This window comes from Aythya ferina (assembly GCF_964211825.1).
Source record: "Aythya ferina genome assembly, chromosome: 1".
NCBI classification, from domain to species: Eukaryota; Metazoa; Chordata; class Aves; order Anseriformes; family Anatidae; genus Aythya; species Aythya ferina.
The window spans coordinates 64,049,258-64,072,163 of NC_140296.1; the positions used below are offsets into that span (position 1 = coordinate 64,049,258).

A 22,906-nucleotide genomic window follows, 5' to 3' on the forward strand; every position below is an offset into this window, starting at 1 on the left:
ATTCCACTCTGGGGCACTACTCCTCAACACCCCAGCAAGCTGAAGACTGCCCAAAGGAGAGCTGAAAGTATTATCAGACACTCAGAAAACTGTACCTGTGAAGAAAGGCTAGGAACAAGGTCTGGAAGCAGTGAAGTTGTGAGAGCAGAACATGCTATTAGTTCTCTAATACTGAAACTATGGGAAGAGAAAGCTTATCAGCTGCTTCTCCAGAGCAGGACATCAAGAAGCATCTGTAACCATAGAAGATTTAGGAGGGATAATAAGAATTTTTTTACCAATAGGGATGTGGAAGGACTGGAACAGATCTCTCAGGGAAGTTGTAGAGGGATCTTAATTGAGCAATTTAAAGAGAAGTTAGGCATCCGTGCTCTGACTTTCTGGTGAACCCATCCCATGCCTGTGGGGCCATGATCCTTCCTACCTTCTCCCTGCCACCTTCCCTTCTGGTCAGCAGCATCCCTCGGCCAGGTTGTGTCTAAGCCTGCCAACCAAAAGTATCTGGCTTAGAGATAAAACCTATCCAGAAAAAAAAAATAAAAATTAAAAAGTCAGAAAACCAGTTTTCTCTTTTATGTCCTGATCAAAGCCTAGCTTATGCGTTTCCCTTGACACAGCAGGCACCACTGTGTGGACAGGCTCTGCCTGCCCGACCTCCCCCCTCTCCTGTTGCAAAACTGAAGACAGGAAGGGCAACATGATGTGGTACAGGAGGGAATTGAGATCTCTGAAGTCATCAAAAAAGCCAGCGAGTTCCATTTTTAAATATGCCAGGTCTGAACTGTTCATGAGTGGGGACTAAAAAACACAGAATAGCAAATTTACTTTACTGTAAATTAAGTTGGCCATGGCCTCACATTAAATTACTTCTCTCCCTGGGGCATCTGGCGATGAAGCCCAGTGCCAGTCTGCTGCTAGAGTGCTGAATACAGTCTGATGTGAATGAATATTTTACCTTCTATAGTCTTGATTTAAAGAAACTTATCAGGGAAGGAGAACCAAGCAAAATACATGCAAAAAAGCAAAGCAACGTGTTGAGTTCTGCCTTTATAATGAATAGTTCTTATGAAAGGATGGCTGCTTGACACCCCAAATTAATTGATTCCAAGCATCCCGCAGACATCGTGTCTGAAAAACAACTTCTGTATGGTGTACTTCCTGAATTCCTCGGGATGATCTTCTCTCTAGAGGGCATAATAAGAGCATTTTTCTTTAGACCAACAGGGACAACCACTGACTCCATGTCCTCACTTGGTCTGAAGGGGATTACTTGATGCTTGAGACATTCAGACGGAAAAAAAAATAATACCACCACCACCAAAACTCCCCAGCAGATTGACTTTAAAGTGGCTTCACCATTTGGCACAATAAAAGCTGAGGGCTCGTGAATCTTTCTGCTGCTACTGCAAAATGGAAAATAAACAAAAATGTACAAAATAAGATAAATATCCCTCTGCTATAACTTGGTTATGCCCTCAAGTTACACGATGAAAACAGAAGCATGCTGCAGATATCTGTTGTCTGTTACAAAGTCCTGTTTCTGCAGGACTGATGTTTGACAGAAACTGCAATTTCATTTAGTTTACGTAATTCTTCAAACGGAGCTTATTGAAGTATTTCTGTGTTGACCCCGGATATTTTAACCCGCCTATTATGAGTAACCACAGAGCAAGGCAAGGAAAAATATCAGTACCTCTGCGACAGAAAAAGACAAATGTGGACACTGAGAAATTGATTGCTGCCAATTGATTACTGCCAAAAGTTCAAACTTTTTCTCCATAAGACAACTGTATTAGCACTCGAGATATTTGTATCTCGGTGAATAATCTCTGTTGCCTCTTGGCTGTGTGTAAGCACATGGTTGGATAACCACTGAGGAAAGCAAACGAGCCCTGGGCACGTGGGAGGCCGAGATGCCACCGACTCTGATGCCCTGCAAACTGTTTGCAGAGTTGCACTGCTGCTCACACGCAGACACACACACACACAGACACCTCCAGCTTTCTGTCTCCAGTGCTTCCTTGCGTGCTTTTCCCCAAACAGCACTGAGGATTTAGCAAAAACCCACGGGTCCTACGCGTTATAAAACTAGGTCCCTACAGGTGCCAGCAGAACGCTGCACCGTGGCACCCAAGCAGCTTTTGCGCCCAGCAAGCAGATGAAGTGAGTTTCTTCCTGAAGCTAAAGCGCTCTCCATCCTGGCCTCCCCTGGATCTGCTTCCCCCCCACAGCACAGAACCACTCGAACCACTTCAGAAATCCTGCGACAGTGCTACGAGGCAGATAAGCAGAGGACGGGGGAGAGGAGAGGGAAGAGGAAGAGCTCTCAGAGGCTGCTTGGCAGCGAAGTCAACGCTGGAAATATCTGTGGGGAGTTCGAAAGCATTTCCTAACATCAAAAATGCGAAGAAGAAAAAGAAATTTTGATCAATGGCTTATTGCCCTTGATCTAAGCAAAAGAATCCTAGCCAGTCAGAAATAACAGAAATCTGTTTTATAGTAAGGCTGAAGTTTTCTATGTTTTGACAGCTGGGGCTGATGCTTTTGGCTGGGTTATTTGCCAGCCCTAAAATATTCATCAGCGAGTTGCCAGGCTTTTGTCCTTTCAAATTGAACTCTAACGATGAAGGAGAAGGTGCTGGAGAGATTTGAAGCATGAGCTCTCTGCCCTAAAGCAGAACTTTGTGGCCTGAATTCACATGACCAGAAAAAGAGGTTTCCACTCCCTGGCCAAGTTTCTGGTGAATCACTTGCTGGTCACAGAGCCAAGATCTGTTCTTCTGGAGCATGGGAAGCAGTGGTGTGCTTGTGAGGGATACAGCCCCCCCTCCTTTGCTGAAAGGAAATGGATTAACAGTGTGCATTCTGTGCACAAGTCTTCAGAGATCTGAACTAAAATATTCCAGATTAAAGAGTTCTTCCTGAAGAATACACGGGAACATGCGCAGCAGAAAAATCAAACCTGACTCTGAAAACGATGGGTGAGATGTTGTTGTTGGCAGCTCTGGGATCAACTCAGATGTCTTACAGATTACCCAGACAAATTAGCTCCACATAATTTATTCTTTATGATTTTCACACAAATTTTTACATTACTATTTTAAGGTTGCTTCTTCCTGATGCTTTCCACATTCTGGTACACTTATTCTGAGAGTGCGAACCAGACTCCTCTGCTGTTGAGCAATTTGTTCATTTCTGTGTCTCGCTCTGCTTTCACGTTGTCACTTGGCTGTTATCGTTCTGTTTCCTACCTGTACAACTCAGGGGGCTCTCTTAGGTGAACCGGCTACAAAGTGAAATATATTAAATCTTTTCATATCTGCTAGGAAGACTGAATTCCTCTTCTGAAACTTCAGGGCCGGTCATACTGACTTTGTATCTGAAAAATCTACTTTCATCAACTCTGTCCTAAGCTGCTTTTATTCATCCCAGGGTGACCACTATTTTTGTTATGTCATTTTATATCTACACAGTTCCTGCAAGTGCTCAGCACTTCACTTTTGAGACTGATCTTCCATTTTCTGGATAAGGAATTCAATTTCTTTGGTAGATATGAAGTGATAACAAACCCTTTCCACTCAGGGACAAGTTAATATGAGAAGACGCCGCAACACGGCGGCTCCCAATAAATGAAAACTGAAGGTGAACTACCATGTAGAATCATGTCCTTTAGGCGGTTTTAGTTTTTCCAGCTGACAGCTTAAACACATGGCTTTGATGTGAAATCAGGCCAAAGAGCATCTCGGAGTTTACAAAGCCAAATTTTTTCAAAGGGCCTTTGATCTAGCCCCCAGCTCTACGCAGAGCCAGGGTGGGCATTGCCTGGTGGGACGGGGCAGCGGGCTGTGACTTCGCTGTGAGCAGAGGAAGGCAAAGGAGGAGCGCTGGAGAAGGAAATCTCACTGGTCACATCTTCTCTGCACATAAAATGAGGCCAGGAATGAGGATCAAACCCTGGTCTGCAACCATTAATCACCGTGGGTTTGGCTCTCCTCCAGGACAGCGTATGGGCCACACCACGTACCAGGACTGTTCTCGATAAGCAGTCTGGATGCAGTCACCCTGCTTTGGGTGGAGAAGAAAGCTTAGAAATGTGGATGTAAGTCATGCTGGGACACTTGCGCGGCCAGAAAACAGGCCTTGGCTTGTTCTACCTTGTAATTGAGTCCTTGCACCGGGATCAAGCCAAACAGACTGTATCATTTGAGGAATGCAGCTATTTTGAGCACAGCTGATATTTGAGAAAGTGAGTGACACCAGTGAGAAAAAATAACAGACAGATGTTTACTGATTCAATCTTCACATGCAAAACTGTTGGTGCATGTTCAAAGTCATTTTCTGAAGATGTGTCTCTTGCTATCTTAACATCAGCAAACAGAAACCCACTGTACTTTCCCATTCCCTGTGACATGCTTATCCAGCTCCTCTCTATATTCCAGGAACACAGCTACTAATTTTAAAACTGCAAATGGATTTTTTTTTTTCCCCTCAGCACAGTTATAAGGAACATTTAATTTTACATTGCCAATTTTCAAATATCTCTATACACTCTGGCTAGGTAAAACAGTAAGGAGTTGGTGTAACTCCGCGATGAATTAATGGGTTGTTCACTAGAGCAAGCTCTTATTTTCCTCTTTAGCAGATACTGGGCTAGACATTTTGGAAGAGTTTAATCAAAATCCTCAACAAAAGCCAAATGAGTGGATTTTAAAGAAAGTTTAATTACAGTGGTCAAACCACCCAGCATGATTTGCTTGATTTGATTAACGTAATGAGGAGCACATTTAATGAGAAATGCATTAATTCATTCAAACAAGTGGTTTTATCTGAGGTATTAAGCATCAGCCCAGATTATGTACAGCAGAAACTATTATAGCAAAAATTGACCGAGGTCAAGGCAGTAGTCATGCCATAATTACAAGCTCTTGGCTATAAGCTACCAGTTGAACTTGCATGGTGCTCTTCATGACTGAAAAATCAGGGTTTCTGATCTGAAAAAGCCCCCAAACACAGGGTTATACTTCCATTTCGCAGCCGGGATCTCCACCCCTTGCTTTTGAATGTTCAGAAGATTCGGGAACTGGGATTGTTTGAGTTTCAGATGGCTGCACATGTAGATATCATTAACAAATGATGAAACTAGAGCTCAAAGGACCTCTGACACCCCTGCACACCCCTAAAGGAAATAGGGTGTACCCCATTCTCTCTCTGTTCTACCTCCTTCTTGCCCTTGTAATGTTCTGGGATCGCTCCTTGAAGAGTCAAGAGACTGACTTTGAGGGGAATTATTTCACTTCTGGGGAAGGAAAACCCCTTCTTGGAAAAGAATAAGAACTGGCTTCAAGCAAGAAACATTTAAGAAATAGAAGAAAAACTCTTCTTTATACTTTGTTCCCTTCAACTCCCTTATTTAGCTAAACACCAGCCCCTATGCCCCAGCTACCCCATTTCAGGTTTCCTCTCCTTAGCTTCACACAGCACCCTCACCCTTGCCCTCCCCACTGATATCCCTTCTCCTTTGCCCCGCTACATCTCCCTGCAGCTGCTAAAGCCCTTCTCTCTCCTGTGCTGCCCTGAGCACGTTCCCTCTTTGACTTCTGCCATGCTCCCGTGTCTGTATTCAGTGCCCAGCTTGTTATTCCTGCGGCGTCTGCCCTACCTCTGCGTGAGCTGCCTTTCCTGCTGCTCTGTACCGAGTCCATGCAGCACTGCAACAGCTTTGATTTTCAAGCGCCCTACTTCTAAGCTTGCTCTGCTGCCGGAGCACTTTCCAAGCACAGTTGCACGGTGGACTTGAGCACTGTCTATTGCTCTGGCTTACTCAGCTAGCACCAGCAGTCGGCAAAGGATGGCAGCTTTGAAACTGTTCCCTAACTGGGCAGGAGGCTGGTCCCGGGATCCTTCTGGGATAAATGCACACCAACAAGTACAAATTGGCACGGAGCAGAAATCACTTACATTTTTGTAAGTAATTTTTAAATTTAATATTTAATATTTATTTTTTATTTACAAACGTAAAAACTGGAATCAGACTCCACTGATTTTAGAAAAATCCCCAAACGTGCCTGTATCTGACTGCTGCACACCAAGAGAAACCTCTGAAATGTCACTGACATATTAAATATTCGTGCAGGGAAAAGCATTAGCAGTGACTGCCTCACCAGTGCACTCAACAAGGATGTTCCCAATGCAAAAACAATCCTGTTTTGGAAAAAGCTACCCAAGTAGCATATACAGACTCATTACAACAGCTGCCCCTTGATGCCACGTTTGGCACCCTTGAGTGGAATCTAGGCAGGAACTCATAAAGCACAAATTGGTAGAGGATCACATCTTAAAATACATTTTCCCACTCTCTCTCATCCTGGCCTTCAAGGAACCAACCAACCTTTCTAAACCTACCGCCTGGAGAAAATTTCCAAGGACCAGTATATCTGACTATGCCAAAGTGACAAATGCAAAAAAAAAAAAAAAAAACAGTTTGTCTCCATAGCCTTTCACAGGAAATATTCTCTACAACAAAACCATGAAACCCAGTGGATCCTCAGCATGGCCATCCCAGAATGTAAACCACTTCTTCTTACATACCATGTGAACTCCCTCTGTACCTGAACTCACACTAACAATCAGCATGTGAAAGAAACACCCTGTTAACAAGAGAATGTTTCTCAAAACAGCTGGTCTGCCTCTGATTGCTCAGCCCTCATCCACAAAGGAAACCTACAAAGAAACTGGAAAGACAAAGCTGGGATTAAAATGCATAATGTGACCAAAAACCATTGAATCCAACAACAATGTTAATTTTATGGCATGTTACAATTTACCTCTGATGCTGCTTGCTAATTTCCTTTTCTCAGGAGATAATTATCTGTGCATTTCTTCCACCCTGTGTTCTGTAGAGCTGAAGACCTTATTACCACTCCTCTTACTAACATCCTCTCTGTTCCTTTAATCTCAAAGTACATGACTGATAATAACAATGAAACTGAACTTAGACAAACTGCTTCCAGTCTTTGCTCATCTGGCAGTTCGTTAGTTATGTCCATGCTTCTGTTTTTTGCCCCTCAAACCTGTCTGTGTTTTTCTAACAATATTTAGCAATAACAGACATTGCTTCTCTCCACAGATATTCCTTCTGAGTGTTATAGCTGTTCCCTGTTCATCCAAAAACCTGCCCAACCAGCCTTCACTTCGGAAATATCAAGTTTGGTTCTAGACAGGGCTCCAGTTGTGACTCACACCTCCTTTATGATTAGTGACACGGATTTTAGTCTGGCACTATTCAACCTCTCAACAGCTTCAAAGAGATATTTGGGTTTGATTTGAATTATGCAGAGAGCAGGAGCAAAACTTAACTGGCCAAACATCAGTCACTACTTCTAAAAGGAAAGGAAGCATCATTCACTCAGATCTTCCTAAAATGAAAGTGAAATACGACATGGACGAGATTCAGGAACATATTGCTCAACACAGCTGAGCATAGTTTTATACCACTCTGCAGTCAGAGATGACAATTTTTAGTGTCACTTCTGTCTGGTACTTCCCAGGTATTGAACTAATTTTTGACAATGCTGATTGCATTGATGTAGTACAATATTTGTGTCTCCCCTTTATCCACGCAGCTCAAGAAATCATAAATTTACTTCCATGCAACCAAATTCAATAACTTAAAGCTGTAACAATCTGGGAAAGGTTAACCAATATCTTAGGTAGGAATTTGACATACGTTTGCCTAGGAAATTTTGGAGTGTAGTCCTACATGAATTAAAATATATGGATCTACAGAATAGCATGCTAGTTTTAGGAGGTATTAAACGTGCCGCTACCCAAAGCTCAGAGGTAATATGCAGACCTACCACCATGGCTGAATGCTATACACTTCCTTTGACTTGCAGAAGTAGCAGAAGCCCTTGATGAACATTTGGAAGTCTTTCTTCGAAAGCAAGTACCTAAATTTCACATCTCTGGCAGCAGTTTACGCCTTTCCTCTTTCACTAAAGGACAACCAGAAAAGATAGGACTACATAAGGGCTTTAAAAACTCATATTCATCATCTTGTGAGAACAGAGGCTGCCTGTGACCCTGATCATTTGTGAGATCTGTAACCTCAGTGTTACCACGTCCAGAGCAAATGTTTACCCTACGTGTGCCTGTCACCATGGAAAAGCCTGGTGAACACACGGGAAGGAATATTTGCAGATCCAAAGGAAAAGCAAGCCCCCAGTTCTCTTCTTCATACTCATATACAAACCAGGAGTTTGCTTCCAGCAGGCCATTTAATCAATGGGCTCTGATAGGCAGCACAGAGATAACCCTCAGCACTGATAAATGGAAGCTGTTAACCCAATGTAAACATTTGGTAAAAGGAAAACCTAAAAGGCAGAGCATGGAGAGCAGCTCTCCATGCTGGCTTTCCTCAGCCTGGTGCACAAGGGATGGAAATGTGGCTGCCAGGGCTGGCTCCTGAAGGGCTGAACCTGCCGTGAGCTGCTTTTGAGGCCCTTTTCCCTGCTCCACTGTGCCCTGGCAACATTTGCTGCAAGAAAACCAGATATTTGCAGAGTGCTAAAACTGCTCTGACTGCTCATGTGTTGAGGTTTTAGTGTATCTGGGTCAACCATACTGCCGTAACTTTTGCCACGTTATTGGCAGACTGCTTTTGACTTGGCCATCTGGCTTTGAGGTCCGAGACCCTGCTATAATGTCTTTATGCAAAAATGTGAGATCTGGACACCAGTCAGTGGAAGGAACAGCGAAATTCAGGAGGAGAGCAGCTCCCCACGCTTTGCACCCCAGTGGGCAACACGGGAACAGAGCGGTGGGGAAAGGACGAAGAGCGCAAACAACCCGAGGCATGGCAGGTGATGAAAACCCTCTCTGGCCCTCCGTGGTGGCCCTTACCTTCTCGTTCTTCCTCTCTTCAGCCTTGCTGGCAGGGCTGGGGCTGGCAGGGCCACCCAAGGGCCCGCCACCCACCTCGCCATTGAGGTGGGCTGCGCTGACGTTGGGCGGCGTGATGGCGGCGGCGGCGGAGGTGAGGGGGATGAGGGGCCGGGCCCCCGGGGCGGGCGGCTGGTGGCCGTGCTGTGGGGACACGGTGGGGTGAGGCCGGATGGTGGCGGCCGGCAGGCGGGAGGGCGAGCTGGGCGTCCGTAGCGGTGACACCGTGGCGGTGGGACGCTCCGGGGCTGGTGCCGGGGGGTGAGCTGCAAAGGGAAGGCAAAGTCAGACCTGGTTCCCTGCCACGCTGCCAGTCCCTGCAATGAGGGTGCCGGAGAGCTTCAGCTCGTCGCCTTTCACTGAGGGTATCTCAGCATGAAAGTGCTTTGGGCAAAATCCTAGAAATCCCCCTGTCTGCAGACCCCAAAATGGCCGTTCCTCCCTAGTGGTGCCATAGGGGTAGAGTCTTGCTACCTACCTCCACGCTCAGAAATAAATAAAAACCCTACCTCATTTTTAAATACCCAATCTCATTCCATCCGAGCTGTTTTCCAAACTGCCAAGACCCCCTTCTAATGCTGTTGTGAATTCCCTGAAATTTTCTGGGGCCATGTAGTGTGGGACCTAAAGGGTTAGCCCAGATGACCTCGCAGGAGGCAATTACAAAGGGAGGTCTCTTGTTTCAGCCTTAACAAAATGATCAGCAGCGCGTCGCTGTGCTGTGCAAGATAAATTAAGCTAGAATCCGCTGGAGAGTTTCTGAGATCAGCCTCATCTCTGCTAGCGAGGTCCCTGGGGGACTATGAAGTGCCTTTTAGCCTTGCTTGCCCTGATGAGCACGCCCTGCCTATAACCACTAGGAACCAGGAGCTGGTGCTCAGCTGTTTAATGGTGACCACGACTCACTGCTGAAGTCACCCCCCCAGGGATTCGGGGCACTGTTGCATGCCTCATGTTTCAAAAATTTTGACAAAGCTCCAGGTCCATTCCCACAATGACATTTCTTTCGACTTCCAGGTTGGTTGGCTGCTTAGGTTGCTACATACAACTGCATTTCAGGTAGGTACAGAGCAGAAGCTGAGCCCACTTAAATGATTAAATAGTACGACTGTCTGGAAAACACCCATTTCACAAATAATTTCAGAGTTTGATCATGAGGTTCAGTGCAGCACCATTTGAGCTTTTGAACGTTTTTCTGAGCACAACCTATTCACCCACTCTGCAATAGCCTCCTCGGCTGGTCAGGGAATCTATACCTGGAGCATGAAAGCACAGCATCCAGTCATTGTGCACTGCCTATGCTATGCAGACAACAGATCTAGGCAGCTGACTATCCTCTTTCTTTCTCCTTCTCCTTCTCATTGCAGCCTGAGCCAGGACAGCTTTGTGGATGAAGTCTGCTTGAACTACATCCATTCCTGACAAAAAGCTTTAATTCCGACAAGTCAGCTTTTCTTTGACCAAGAAGCATTTTTCTGGAAAATTTCTGACCCACTCTGATCTGTGGTTTTCTTAAAATTCTTCTGAAGGATACATTTTTACGCAGGACCAAAAGCAACTACTGGAGTTCACTCAATGCATAACTAAACAATAATGCCAGAACAACTCAAACCACTTTTTTTTTTTTTTTTTTTTTCTTGTTTGTTTCTATGGTTAGTAATGGCACCCATTACCGGGGATTAAAATGACAAGGCGTGCCATTTGTCACACCTACTACACCAGCTGCTCACTCCTGCAGTCTGGAGGGAATTTAATCCCCCAGCCTTAGGCCATATGATACTGAACTTGATGGGCAAGAGATCATCAGATTAGCACCTCCAAAGTTTACATGATTCTCCTTCACAGTAACTCTCTGACTCTACAACATCTTTTTTTATTTTTATCATTTCTCATAGAAAATCAATCAAACTATCATCAGTTGGTCTTGCAATGATTTTACCAGGTAGCATGAAGAAGGGCCTAAAAGTTGTTATTATAGACCCCTTCAAGACCGTTCTTACGATTAGTTACCTTTTCTCCTCTTCCCTGGATTGCCAAGAACATCCATTAAGAAGTGTAATTCATTTCCAGAGAGCCAGAGAGGGCACCACTGGTTATCTTGAAGCAATTCTCTACTAATTTTTCTGTTTGGAGCCTGTGTAATGCACGACCTCCTCTGCCAGAAATCTAATTTTTCTGGGATAGTTAAGCTTGCAGGGTCAAGGTTTTGTACCTCTGGTTGCAGGGAGGAATGTCTTTCCTAATTCTGGAGGAAAAGCACTGTAATGGAATTTCACTACATGGATCTGGATGCTGAAGACTGATTTGATAATTATATTGTGTATATTACTTTTATATAGTCCTCCATGTTTCCAGACACAAAGGAAACAGAAAGCATGGAAAACGGCAAAATAAATGTCCTGAGAAAAATCAACTGTGAGCAGGACTCTCACATTTTATTCTGTAATTTCATCTGCTTACTGTTATAATGTATGCCTTTGCTCTGGGATCTCTGGATCTGGACTGTGCTGCATCAAACATGCTATTAATTAGCAATGTTCACTGAAGGCTATTTTTGTTCTACACCACTCATATTTCATTTTGGGTGTATTCCTACATTAGTGGCCTTGTGCAAAATTGATTTGTTACTCATGCATATTGCAAGCCAACAGAAAACGTGATTTGAATACCGTGCCAGCTTCCTTCTCTCAGAAGGCTTTCAGAAAGTGAATGTGCATTGCCCTGTCCTGCAGGGCCGTAGAGCTCTTTTGGAAAGGCTGGAGAAGTCCCACGTAGGAGGCTTCAGAGCTGTCCTGTGGCCTGTGGATTACACTGCTTGCTGGCTCCTTGGCACTTTGAGATGTCAGAGTGACCTGGAAGAGCAGCCTTAAATCTGGGAAGCTGCTGGAGATATGGCACAGCAGCACCGTGGATGGATGGCATGGGGTGAAACAATCCATCACCTCGGTTTTGGGGCAGCCCATCTGCCTGCTGGCATGGGCACAGGACGCACCAGGAGCTCCTAAATACTGGGCTGACAGAGGTTTGCATGCTGACACTCAGGGCACCCAGCACAGAGTCACGTCCTACACCATTTTTGAGCGCATCTTGCCCAAGGAGGGACATTTCTGCCTTTGCACTGCAGGAGCAGAAGGGCTTTTAACAGTGTGTGGCTTTAGGGGAAAACAGCAGCCCTCTAAAGCAGACAAAAAAAAAGGATAAACAGATTATTCCCCAGCGTGGCATGGATGGCATGTAAAGTCCTGCCAGTGTGTGTTGAGCCGAGGAGTTTGCCCTGTTCGAGACTCAGATTCACACGTGTTTGATTACATTTTCTTGCCTTTGGCCTGAACTGTGTAGGAGGTGAGATTAGACGGTCATAATGGTCCCTTCTGGCTTCAAAAGGTACAAATCCGTGACTTACAACACTGTATATTTCTCATCTAGGCCTGCTCTGTTTTGTGTCTGAGACCTCAGTTTTCAGCAGTCACAGTCCTTACTGATCTGCCTTTGTAAACACCATGGCTCAAGTCCCTATAAAATATCAGAAACAAAATGTTTTAAATTTTACTGTGAAGTTCCACCGCAGGATTTGCTTTTACTTTATTCAACATCAGAGCTGTTTAACATCAGGGATAGGGGGGAATAAATTGTGCTCCAGAAAATTGTGCCGTACATCAAAAAGGAAACCCAGAAAGAACAGAGCCCCCCTGGTGTGAGAAGCTCTTATTCCTGTTTCAAAAAAGGTGGCAGCATTTTTCAGATCTCTTGCTTTATCGCTAACACCGGGGCCCGTTCTGCCTAATAAATACCTTTCATCCCCGAAGCCCAATGAAATGCTTCTTAATTTTAAGTCGCACATTACTTGCCCTGTGATAAGGGCAGTGTTATTCCTTCAGCGTGCCAGCCGGACTCAGAACTGTTAATCTCCTTAGTATGCAGGGCGCTTGCTTTCGCTCAGATAAATTGTACAAATATTTGTAAACACCATAATCTACTCCAGCTGTAGCAACAGAACAATCTGAGAAGCACAACGTGGTTCCCAGAGATCAATCGACGCCCATAAACGTTACGAGCAAATAAAACCTTCCCTATCCCACACTGACCGAGCTGTGACTGAACCGAGAGCCTGGCCAAGGCGATCTACGGGGCCGTGCTGCCCAGGGAGGCTGCCGTACGTACCCATCTGCATGGCGTTGCGGGCCTGGCCGGCCGGCTGCTGAGCCGAGTACCTCAAGCAGTTATTCAGCTGCGGAGAGGCCGCCTGGAGCTGGGGATGCGTCTGCGGTGCCGTGATGGGAATGACCGGCCTGACGGCCGTGGTGGCGGTGTGAGCGGCCCCAGCGGGGTGGATGGCTCCGGGAGCTCCTTTCGCTGCCTGAGCTCCCCCAGCTCCGCCAGCCCTGGACTGCCCGGCTCCCACCGGCACCCTGTGTGGAGATGGAGCGGTGTCAGCATGCTGTGGAGACCCCAATACCCAGCCACCAGGGTGATGTGTACCCCAAGTTACTCAACACGACACCCCCTTGGGTGTTAAACAGAGCTACATGCAGTATTTGTACCCTTACAGGACACAGTAAGTGTGCTGGTGGACATTTTCACCCCTTCATCCTATAGGAAGAAGTTCAGGGTGAAAACAGAAAATTTTTCCCACATATATGTATTTTTTTTCCTTAAGCTCCTCTTCCACCTGAATAGTTTCTAGTGAAACCACAAATCTAAATTCAGAAGAAACAGGCATCCCCCAAACGTCGTGTTGTGTGCCAGAGGCTATTTCACCGGCGGTAATGGGCTAATAATTAAAACAGACATGGGGATCTTTCCCTAGGACCAAATCTGCATACTGCCCCACAGGGGGAAAAAAGATGGATGGCAGCAAATTTGTGTGTGTGGCTTTTGACGGGGACCGAAAAGCAGAGGACTTGGCAGGGGTTGGCTTGACTGAGCTCTTACCCTACCCACGCAACCATCCCTAGTGTAGCCTTGCTGGGGAAATACAGGAGGGAAGAAAATGCAGCTGACCTTGCTGAAAAGGAAATCCAAACAATAATCGACCCCTCTTCTGCTGCTCACTTTAAACTGCATGTGTAGTTCTTGTCTCATCTGGGTGACTGGGGAGAGACCTCAGCGGGGAGGAATGAGGCCATGCAATGAGTTCAGCCTAAAGCATGCCTCGTTCCTTGTACCACTGAGCTGGAGACTCTCTGACCAGGGCAGGAGGACAGCAGTGGACAAAATTGCTTGCTGCTCAGCAGCTCTTGTTGAGTTTTTCACTCGGGTTTCTGAGTAATTTCCCAGTAGGAGATGCTATGAAACAGAGGGATCATTTTGTGCTGTCCTCCTCTCCTTGGCTGCTCTGTCTGCCAAGGTTCCCTTCGAGGAGAGGGCAGCAAAGGGGACAAGATGCAGAACAAATTGTGTAGGAAATGGAAATGAGGCAGTGTAAGGGGTGAGCAAGGGAAGAGGGGATAACAGAAAAGAGGCAAGACCAACCTATGACAGTGGGTTTGGGAGAACTGCTGGGGCCCCAAACTGTTGTGTGGGATCAGAGAGAGGAGGAGAGCAGAAAGAGGGAGTATGGTGAACAATCCAGTGCAATTCAGAAAGACTGGGGAAGCAATTCCAAGAAAAGAGTGGAAGGGGGAAGAACCAAATGAGTGAAATTCTGACAGAAAGAGGCCAAAAAGACAGGCTGGAAGATATGCGCAGAAGAGTGAAAGAAATGAAAAGTGCAGAAGAGAGCAGTCCCCTTTGCCCCCTCTCCCCAAAAAGAAAATCATAGGAGGAAAAACAACACTGTACTGTCATAAAATCCAGACAGGGTTTGCCTAGATTATTATTTTTTAAACGCCTGATTATTTTTTTTTCCTTCAAAGTTTTTTTCATCAGCCTTCAAGTGGGGAAAGGCTAGGAGTCCCCCCAGGTGGAAATCTCAGCTGTCTGTCATCTGCCACGAAGACCTGGCAGGGTAGGGAGCAAGGTTCGGCTGGGGCTGGCTTGGCCATCTGTGCGAGATTGGCTTTGCCAGAAAAGCACGCCTAGCAGCCCGCTGAGGGCTGCCTTCAGGCAAGCATGCACACTGACAGGTACAGAAACTTTATCCGTGACTCCAGTAGAGCTGGATAGATAGTAGATGAGGCAAATTTTCTTTGCTGCCCTGTGCCTATCTGCCCGTCTAGATGGTCTTGCCCTTTTCCCATTGTGCTTTCACTATGCAGCTTATATATCGAGCTCACTGGTTAAATTCTTTTTCTTGGGTTTTGTAGGCAGTGCCCAAAAAACACACATGAATCTAATCCTCCGCTTAGCTGTCAAAATGAAGGGGAACAAAGTAAGTTGAAAGTGCAGCAAATAGGAGATTTTGTTGCTATCAGATTTTTCTTGCTGTTCTCACTGAGGGTGATTTACACAGGAACTTAATTAGCTCACAGGATCATAAATATAACGATAAAGCTGCTTTTGGTTTTGTGGAAAGGACTTTTGCCCTTTAGCACTTCTCTGTGTCTTGTTCTAGCTGTGACATGCTGCATTTAATAAAGTCTTGCTGATTCAGATCAACAACACTTCAGCACGAACCTCTTTACTAATTAAGAGCTGAAGAGGCACAGAGTGAAGGCAGCCATGGGGCTCTATAAAATCAGGTAAATACATTTAGGCTGATGAACAGTGAAGACCCCATGAATTAATGCTTTTTTTTTTTTTTTAGGACTGTCAGCAGGCTTAGTCATCATCTTCTCATCTGCTCTGAATTTTAGATCTTGCCCAGTCCATGTCTTACAAACTTCACGTCAGCTGAAGATGGAACAAACCTGGATTGATTTTTCAAGATCCACGCTCTCTGCATGGTGGGGTGCCTTTCTCTGGAAAGGACCAAGAGATAGTGGGAACATGTGAGAGGAGGCACTGACAGCTCTTGAGAAGGGGTGAGCTCCTTTTGCAAACCCAGGGTGGCTCTAAAGGAGAGATGGGCATACCCATGGCAACGTTTGCCTGCAAGGAGCAGTGGGGTTAAACAGCTGGGGATACACTCATTAACTTTCTCCTCAGCTTTCAGATTATTTCAGAATGGTCTACAAAAACAAAATTTAGATGAGGAGCTACTGCAAAGCAATCCACAAGCATTGCTTGCTTTGTTTAATACTGGTGTAAGTTCAGTGGTTTTGTAACAACACAGAATCATGAGCAAACAGATCCTGTGCAATAATAAAAGCTGGGCACATCAGACTTTGTAAAGCCGGGGGTTGTAAATGCCATCTTCTAACAAAACTAGCCAAGTCTGAGAGCGTGGATGACTCTGATGCTGCAACCCACAAATCACATTACCCAAGCCTGCAATGAACAACGCTGCCACTGGAAAACTTCTGCAGGGGAAAAGTGATTTAAAAGTGGAGCCACCTTTTTTTTCAGCATCCTTCAGCCACAGAACGCCTCCTACCCTATCTCAGGCACCTCCACCCTGGCCGGCGGCCCTCACCTGGAAACGGGTGTCACGTAGTTCCCTGGGAAGACCCCGGACATGCCGCTCCTCAGGGACGTGCCCTTGAACCAGCCATCCTGGCACTTCTCGATGACCCGGTACATCTCACCTTTGCGGAGCTCCAGCTCGTCGTTCTTCTGAGGCTTGTAGGCGTACAGGGCCAGGTAGCTGCGGGGAGAGGTCGCACATGAAGAAAGCACAGAGCTGATGTCAGCCCCACCTCGACTCCAGCCCCACGGAGCAGAAAGCGAGCAGAAACACTGCTCGGAAAGAGCGGTGGAAAAGGGACAGGGTGCAATTGAAGCCAAAAACTGCCACAAAGCATCACTCGAGAATTTAGCTGCAATTTCAGAAGGAGGAGGCAATTGCAGTCAGAGACCCCAACCAAGGGGTAACCAAGACCCCAACACCCAACAGGAAGGTTTGTCAGAGCCTAACATCTGGACGAAGCACACGTTCATATCCTTCAGGGCACGAGCCACCTCCACTGTGGAGTTTCAGAAGAAACTTTTCTTTTGGGTAGGCTATTTACAAATGATTCAGGCAGCTTTTCTTGCAACTTCCTCTGTGCTACTTGTGCTGGCTCGCTTTAGAAGCAACACATTGAACTGTTCTAATCCCTTATGGTAACACTCGTATTACGAGGGCAAAACAACAAGTGACGGAGGATGAATTTTACAACAGGATTTTTGCTTACGTAAGCTAAGTGGTAGGATTTGGCTTCGGATGTTTTGTATGCAAGCACACTCATAAATATTTAATGCAGTTCCCAATACGTAGAACTTTTTATTTATTTAATTATGGCTTTTTATTTATTCCCTTTGTTTAGAATCTTTCTTTTTATCTTTCTTTTGTTCTTCTGCTACCACTTCAGGGATGTGTCTGTTGTTGTGAACATGACTACAGCTTAAAGTCCCTAGAGGTATTCTTTCTGTTTAGAGAGAGCCTTGTTGGAAATTAAGAATGATTGCTTACACTTTGTGGAATAATGGAAAGTCTGGCTAGAATAGCAAGAATTGCATGCAGAACAACATTTCCTTTGTAAATACTATTATTTTTTTTTTTTGTGCTGTCACCTTTCTACAAATGCAAAAGGGATTTCTGGTAATTCTTGATCAGGGTTGTGCCTTGAGTTCTTGTTTGTTTGTTGCAAAACAGTTATGGAAGGTGCATTTACACTACAAAGTGCATCAGAATGCGTTTAGGCTCAGGGGTGGCTGAGTAGAGGCTTGCTGCCCACCTCATAGTTGCAACTTCATAGTTGCAAAACAAAGAAATAATGAAAACTATAACCGTTGTGATTTTAGACTTGCAGCCAATAAAAATGATACATGGCTTTTTACTTCTACCTCCTAGGAAATATGATTGAGGAATAAATCCTGTTAGTTTTCTAATTCTACTCCTTTATGGTGCCAGTAGATTTCCTTATTTTTATTCTGAAGGCAGTAAACAAACAGCAGTAATGAGCAGAATATGAAATATTTGGTAACAGCTCCTCGGGGCATCCTTAGGCTGATGTGCCTGACCGTATTTACCATGTGCATGGGGTACAAAAACACAATAAGAAATCGTATTTCATTAGTCATCAGATGGGAGAAAGCATCCTGCACATCTTTTGTTTAGCCTATGTCATCAGGTGGGCCCGAGCAGGCCTGTTGTTGTTCACCTGATGGAAAACACGAGGCTACATATGAACTGCAGAACATTAAAATGCATCACCCCGACATGAAATAAGGTTACATGCTTCAGTGCTAATCCTTCAGCACAGTGCTCTGCTAGGACATAACGGGAAGTGCTAGGAACTGTGCTCACTTGAGGGAGCAAAAAGAGTGGCTTTGGCTATGCCTTTTTAAATTGATGCTTAAATATGGCTTGTATTTATGAGCTATGGGTAAAGCAGGAGTCAAGGAGAGAGCATTATAGACTGTTACACTCACTTGGGCCTTGTCCCAAGGGGCTATATGTAATAATGCAATTTACAGGTTGAGATGCTGGAAGAAGGTGTAAGTAAAATTACCCTAAGTCAGGTGGATCATAGGCTGCTTTGCCTTGCAGCTGTCCCCAGCTCTCCTATGAGTTTCTTTCTGCTCCCCCCTGCAAATTCCCCAAACTCAGCCCCCAGTAAGTCTGAATAACCAATAGGCACATGCTCAGGACAGAGCACCAAAATCCTTGCTGAGACTGAAGGAAGATGTACAACAGCCCAGCCTGGACTCCATGCCAAGGCCAGTCCATCTCCGTGTGGTTAAACTGACAAAAGCTCTGTGTGATAACCCACAACGTGACCCTGGGACAACAACGGAGGTGATCAGTGCTTTCTCAATGGACTGTGTGAAAATTGTCACCAGCCAACTCTCCACGGCCAAGATGAAAGCGATGGAACAACAATCTGAAATCCTGGAAGACGTAATTATTCTGGGCTATGTGAAAAACTGAGGCTAACAGGGAGCATGAGCTAAAAGAAGCCAAATCTTCATAAAATTCCCTAAAAAAATGCCTATACGAGAAAGTATCTCCCGCTCTTGGCCTGGGGGAGCTGCCTGTAGCTCCAGTTACAATGCAAAACCCCCATGGCTCTGTCTAGGACCGTGCTTCTCTAGGTCTGGTACAGTCTTCAGAGAATGCTTCCTCTTTGGCTGGAGCTTGGCTTGCAAATGCAAAATGTCAGACTGGATTACAAGGATGCTTCTCAGGGGAGAGGACAGGAGAGGCGTGGGAGGGAGCAGGGGAGGCTTGCCGAGCCACAGAGGCAGGGGTACTGCCAGCCAGCTGGCAATTGGCCTGATTCAGCAGCTAAATACCAGAAATACTACTGATTATGGCATGGTTTGAAATATTTTTTTGCCTCACTCCGTGTCACACACACACCCTGGGGTGGCTATAGGGGACAGTGTGAGCTCTCCGTGGGGCAGCCGGCGATGTTGGGTGCCCCCAGGTGTGCAGACCTCACTTTGGTACCGGAAAACGATTTTACCTTGGCTCTGTTCCAACTCCCCTCTTCTCCTTAAAGCAGTTTTCCTATGTTCCTTTAAGATTTTATTTCTGAATTCAGATATCATTTTACCCGTATCATAACAATATCATAACAGTGGTGTTCACGCATGTGTGTGTTTATATAGTTCTGCTTATATAAAGCATATGTGATCAGAGGAAAGGGTTGAGTAGCTTGACTAGACAGGTAACAAATAAGCCAATTGGACTCCGAGAGATTTATTATAATGAAGTCTACCAGTTTTGTGCTGTACCTAGTCAACCTTCTGTTCTTCCACATACAGTTTAACAAGCTCCTATCCTCATGATACTCTTGCACTTTAAACGTTCACTTGATGCCTGTGTTTATGGTACTGAAAAAAGAATGTAATTGGGTCATTTTTTTCTAGTTAATGATAAACGTATCAGGTGTTTGATTGCCTGGGACTACACCTTTATAAGAGCTTTAGCTGAAGGAAGATTTTCCCTAGCTGAGAGGCATTCTGTTTGCTCCACAGTGATTCATGCAGCTGTAGTAAATACATCAGGAATCTAAAAGGGCTCATAGAGGAAGGGGAGCCTTGCTTTTCACGACTGTTTTTTCAGACTCAATGGATGCTGGGTCATGTAAGAAATCATGGTGTCTCTCTTCTCAGAGTGCTCCTGAGCTGAGATTCAGGCTTGCAGATTTCAAACACATGCACACAATTGGAAGCAAAGAGTTAGCAGGGAGTGAAGTGAGCTGTCTGCTTACATATTGAGGGGGAGCTGGACCTTCGGTGGTATTCCCTGATCTCCAATTATTGCACTTGTCCTGGGACCAGCCACTGTTCCAATTGAAGAGGAATCCTGAAAAATTCAAGAAAGAATATACAAGGATTAAGGTGAAGCTCACTGTTTCCTGAAGTGGTATAGGGTGAAGGCACAGAGGAAAAAAAAAAAAAAACACACATCCTTTATCAATTTCCAGATATCTTTTAGCCTTACACATTCCAGAAATACGTTTCTGACACAAGGGATATTAGCTTATTAACTGCATTTCCATGTACCTGTCAGAGAAATTCAGTTATCCCTTGCACGCAAATCCCTGAAAGTTTTAGAAAGCAAAACTACTTGAACTGCTTTGTAAAACCAGCTCAACATGCACATCTCTGCAGTAGTACCTTCTTTGATAAAAGTAACCTTTTCCCTCAGTAGCTTGTTTTTTCAATTTTTTTCTCCTTTAATCAATGACTTACAGATCTATGGAGAAGAAGATACTATTCAACTTCCAAAATGCAGTCTCATTTCTGCATATGTTTTTTGTCCTTAGAAATGCTATCCTTAAGAAAAAGAGACAGGTGACAGCACAACCCAAACCAGGAGTATCTCTGAATGGAGAAACTAGGAGTCTGCTACTCTTTTACCACATCAAATACATCACCTCTCTCATATAGGGATCCAGGCAGATATGTTTTCTAGCTAGTAATGTTGAAAGACAAATCTAAAAGTAATCATTCTTTTTTTTTTTTTCAAAGTTAATGCTGAGCCAAATTACGCAGGGCAAACTCTTTTGAGTTGTCTCATCAAAGTTCCAATTTGTCTACGTAAAAGATGAATTCTGTCTGGAAACCCCCTCTGAAGTAATGACAAGAGCAGTAGCAACAGGTCTTTGCTGCAAATACAGGACAAAGTTGGGCTGATGGGACTTGCAATGTTTTTTATAGTAAGTCCAGCCAAATGCTAGATGCATGTCCATATGTAGAATGGATCCACAGTGTAGTATCCGAAGTTTGTGTAGCAACTGTGGGTTCAGACAGAGCCTCTTCCACACAGCAAATAATCTGAGCGGTTCTCAGACCTCCAGTGCAGCTTTTCTGTTTCCAAACGCTATCTAACAAACAGTAAATATTGATCTACTTTGGGAACAGAAACATAGGGGCATTTTTTGCACTTACAAATGACACCGAATTAAGCCAAGACACACATTGCTACTTAATTAATGGATTTCAAGGTCACCTCATTCCAGAGAAGCCCACATAATTATTACAGTGTCATGTCTCGATACTGCACTGTTAATTTATATTGCTCTGCTGAATATTAACACACTATCATTAAGGAATCAGGCAGCAAACTATGAAGACTGCTCTGTGATTCCACAGCTTTTGGCAACAAGCAGCAAGCTGTCTCCTCTCTCACCAATATCTATGCTCCATCATGAAGCTGTAGTGACAAGCACATCTCCTTTTTCTCATTATTTCCCCTCGCTTTCTGGCTGCTTGCTCGAAGAAGGAAGGTTCCAGGCAGCTCTTAGTCCTATGTGTAAAAGTAAGCATTCTTTCCAGTTCCGTGACTAAGGCTCTATTAATCCTGCCTGTCATGTCAGTGAGATAATATCAACCCACCCAAAAATGTTAGGGATAGCTGGAGCGTGATCCCTCACTCGTTATTTTGAGCTCGTTAATGGGGTTAGGGATCGGGGAAGACGCTGAGCAGAGAGGCATGGCAAATGCCTCACCCAAGAGGCAAGTGAGAAGCCAGCTGGTGCGAAGTATTTCATGTTGTGCCCACTGTACGTCCGCTTGGAGCTGGAGAAACTGCCTCCAAAACAGCAAAAAACAGGTTGGAACCCGCCCTTTTCTGCTATGACAAAACACTTTGTTTCTTCCTTACGTGAAAAACTGGAGCTGAGTGAGCAACCTCAGGGCAAACTGTATGCAGACAAGATCTCAGCAGTGTAAGACACATGCTATCCTTTCCTGAGCTCACACGGTCCTCTCAAGCCCAGAGAGCAGCATTGCTGTGCCAGCATCAGCCACTCATTTGTTTGCACTGACACTGGTGGCCTGTGCATCATCTATATTGCTAGAAGCACGAGCCCAAACGCTTTTTATTTGCTGTTATGCTTGTTCTAACATACAGGCCTAGGGATTAAGACATCATATAATTGTCAGTTAGCGTTGCTTGATGGCAGTGTTGCTTTCTTCCCTTGACTAATCCCAAAGAAGTCTCTGTAGTCCTCTACGTTCTCTACCCACTTGACAGCCAGTGTCTTGCCTGCAGTCTGTTGCTGTAATATTGCTGCATCTGGCGCTACCCTGGACCCTACAAACTGTTCATTTTTGCCACCTTGCTCAGCCTAGTAACAACATACAAACTCTAAATCTGTGCCTGCTTCCTCACTGTGCTCCAGTTTTTCTTTAGGTGCTCACCCCTGCAGCCTTTAGCAGGATGGGTTACTTGTCAGTCTGCCTCCGCCCTCGATTTTCACCACCAGGTTTCACTCCACAGGACCCACTAGCCTTTCAGGGCACTGACTTCACAGACTGACTTCTGTGTGAGATGTGGGTGTTATTTTTTCATGCTTTTGATTACTTTTGTGGAAGCTTACCTTTCCCCTTTCCCTTTTCACAGTCTGTGTGGGTCCCTGCAGCTACTGGTACCACTGACAGCCCTCCTGCAGCACACAGCAGGCCTTCCTCCATCACTGCAAGCAGCAGGGCTTAGTTTGTTTTCCTCTTTTATTTAGCCCTGGAGCCCGGTTTTCCTTTTGCTATTGTG

At 45.1% G+C, this 22,906-nt stretch overlaps 1 protein-coding gene across 1 annotated transcript in view; it reads right to left on the reverse strand.

The window, feature by feature from the left end:
* Window positions 1–22,906, reverse strand: part of SH3RF3 (SH3 domain containing ring finger 3) — a 232,250-nt gene that overhangs the window by 21,177 nt on the left and 188,167 nt on the right. The window contains exons 5-8 of the mRNA XM_084539157.1: window positions 20,121–20,215; window positions 16,394–16,564; window positions 13,102–13,349; window positions 8,902–9,206 (exon numbers count right to left, since the gene is read on the reverse strand). Of these exons, the coding sequence (XP_084395283.1) occupies window positions 8,902–9,206; window positions 13,102–13,349; window positions 16,394–16,564; window positions 20,121–20,215 (819 nt within the window). The remainder of the gene's footprint in view (window positions 1–8,901; window positions 9,207–13,101; window positions 13,350–16,393; window positions 16,565–20,120; window positions 20,216–22,906) is intronic.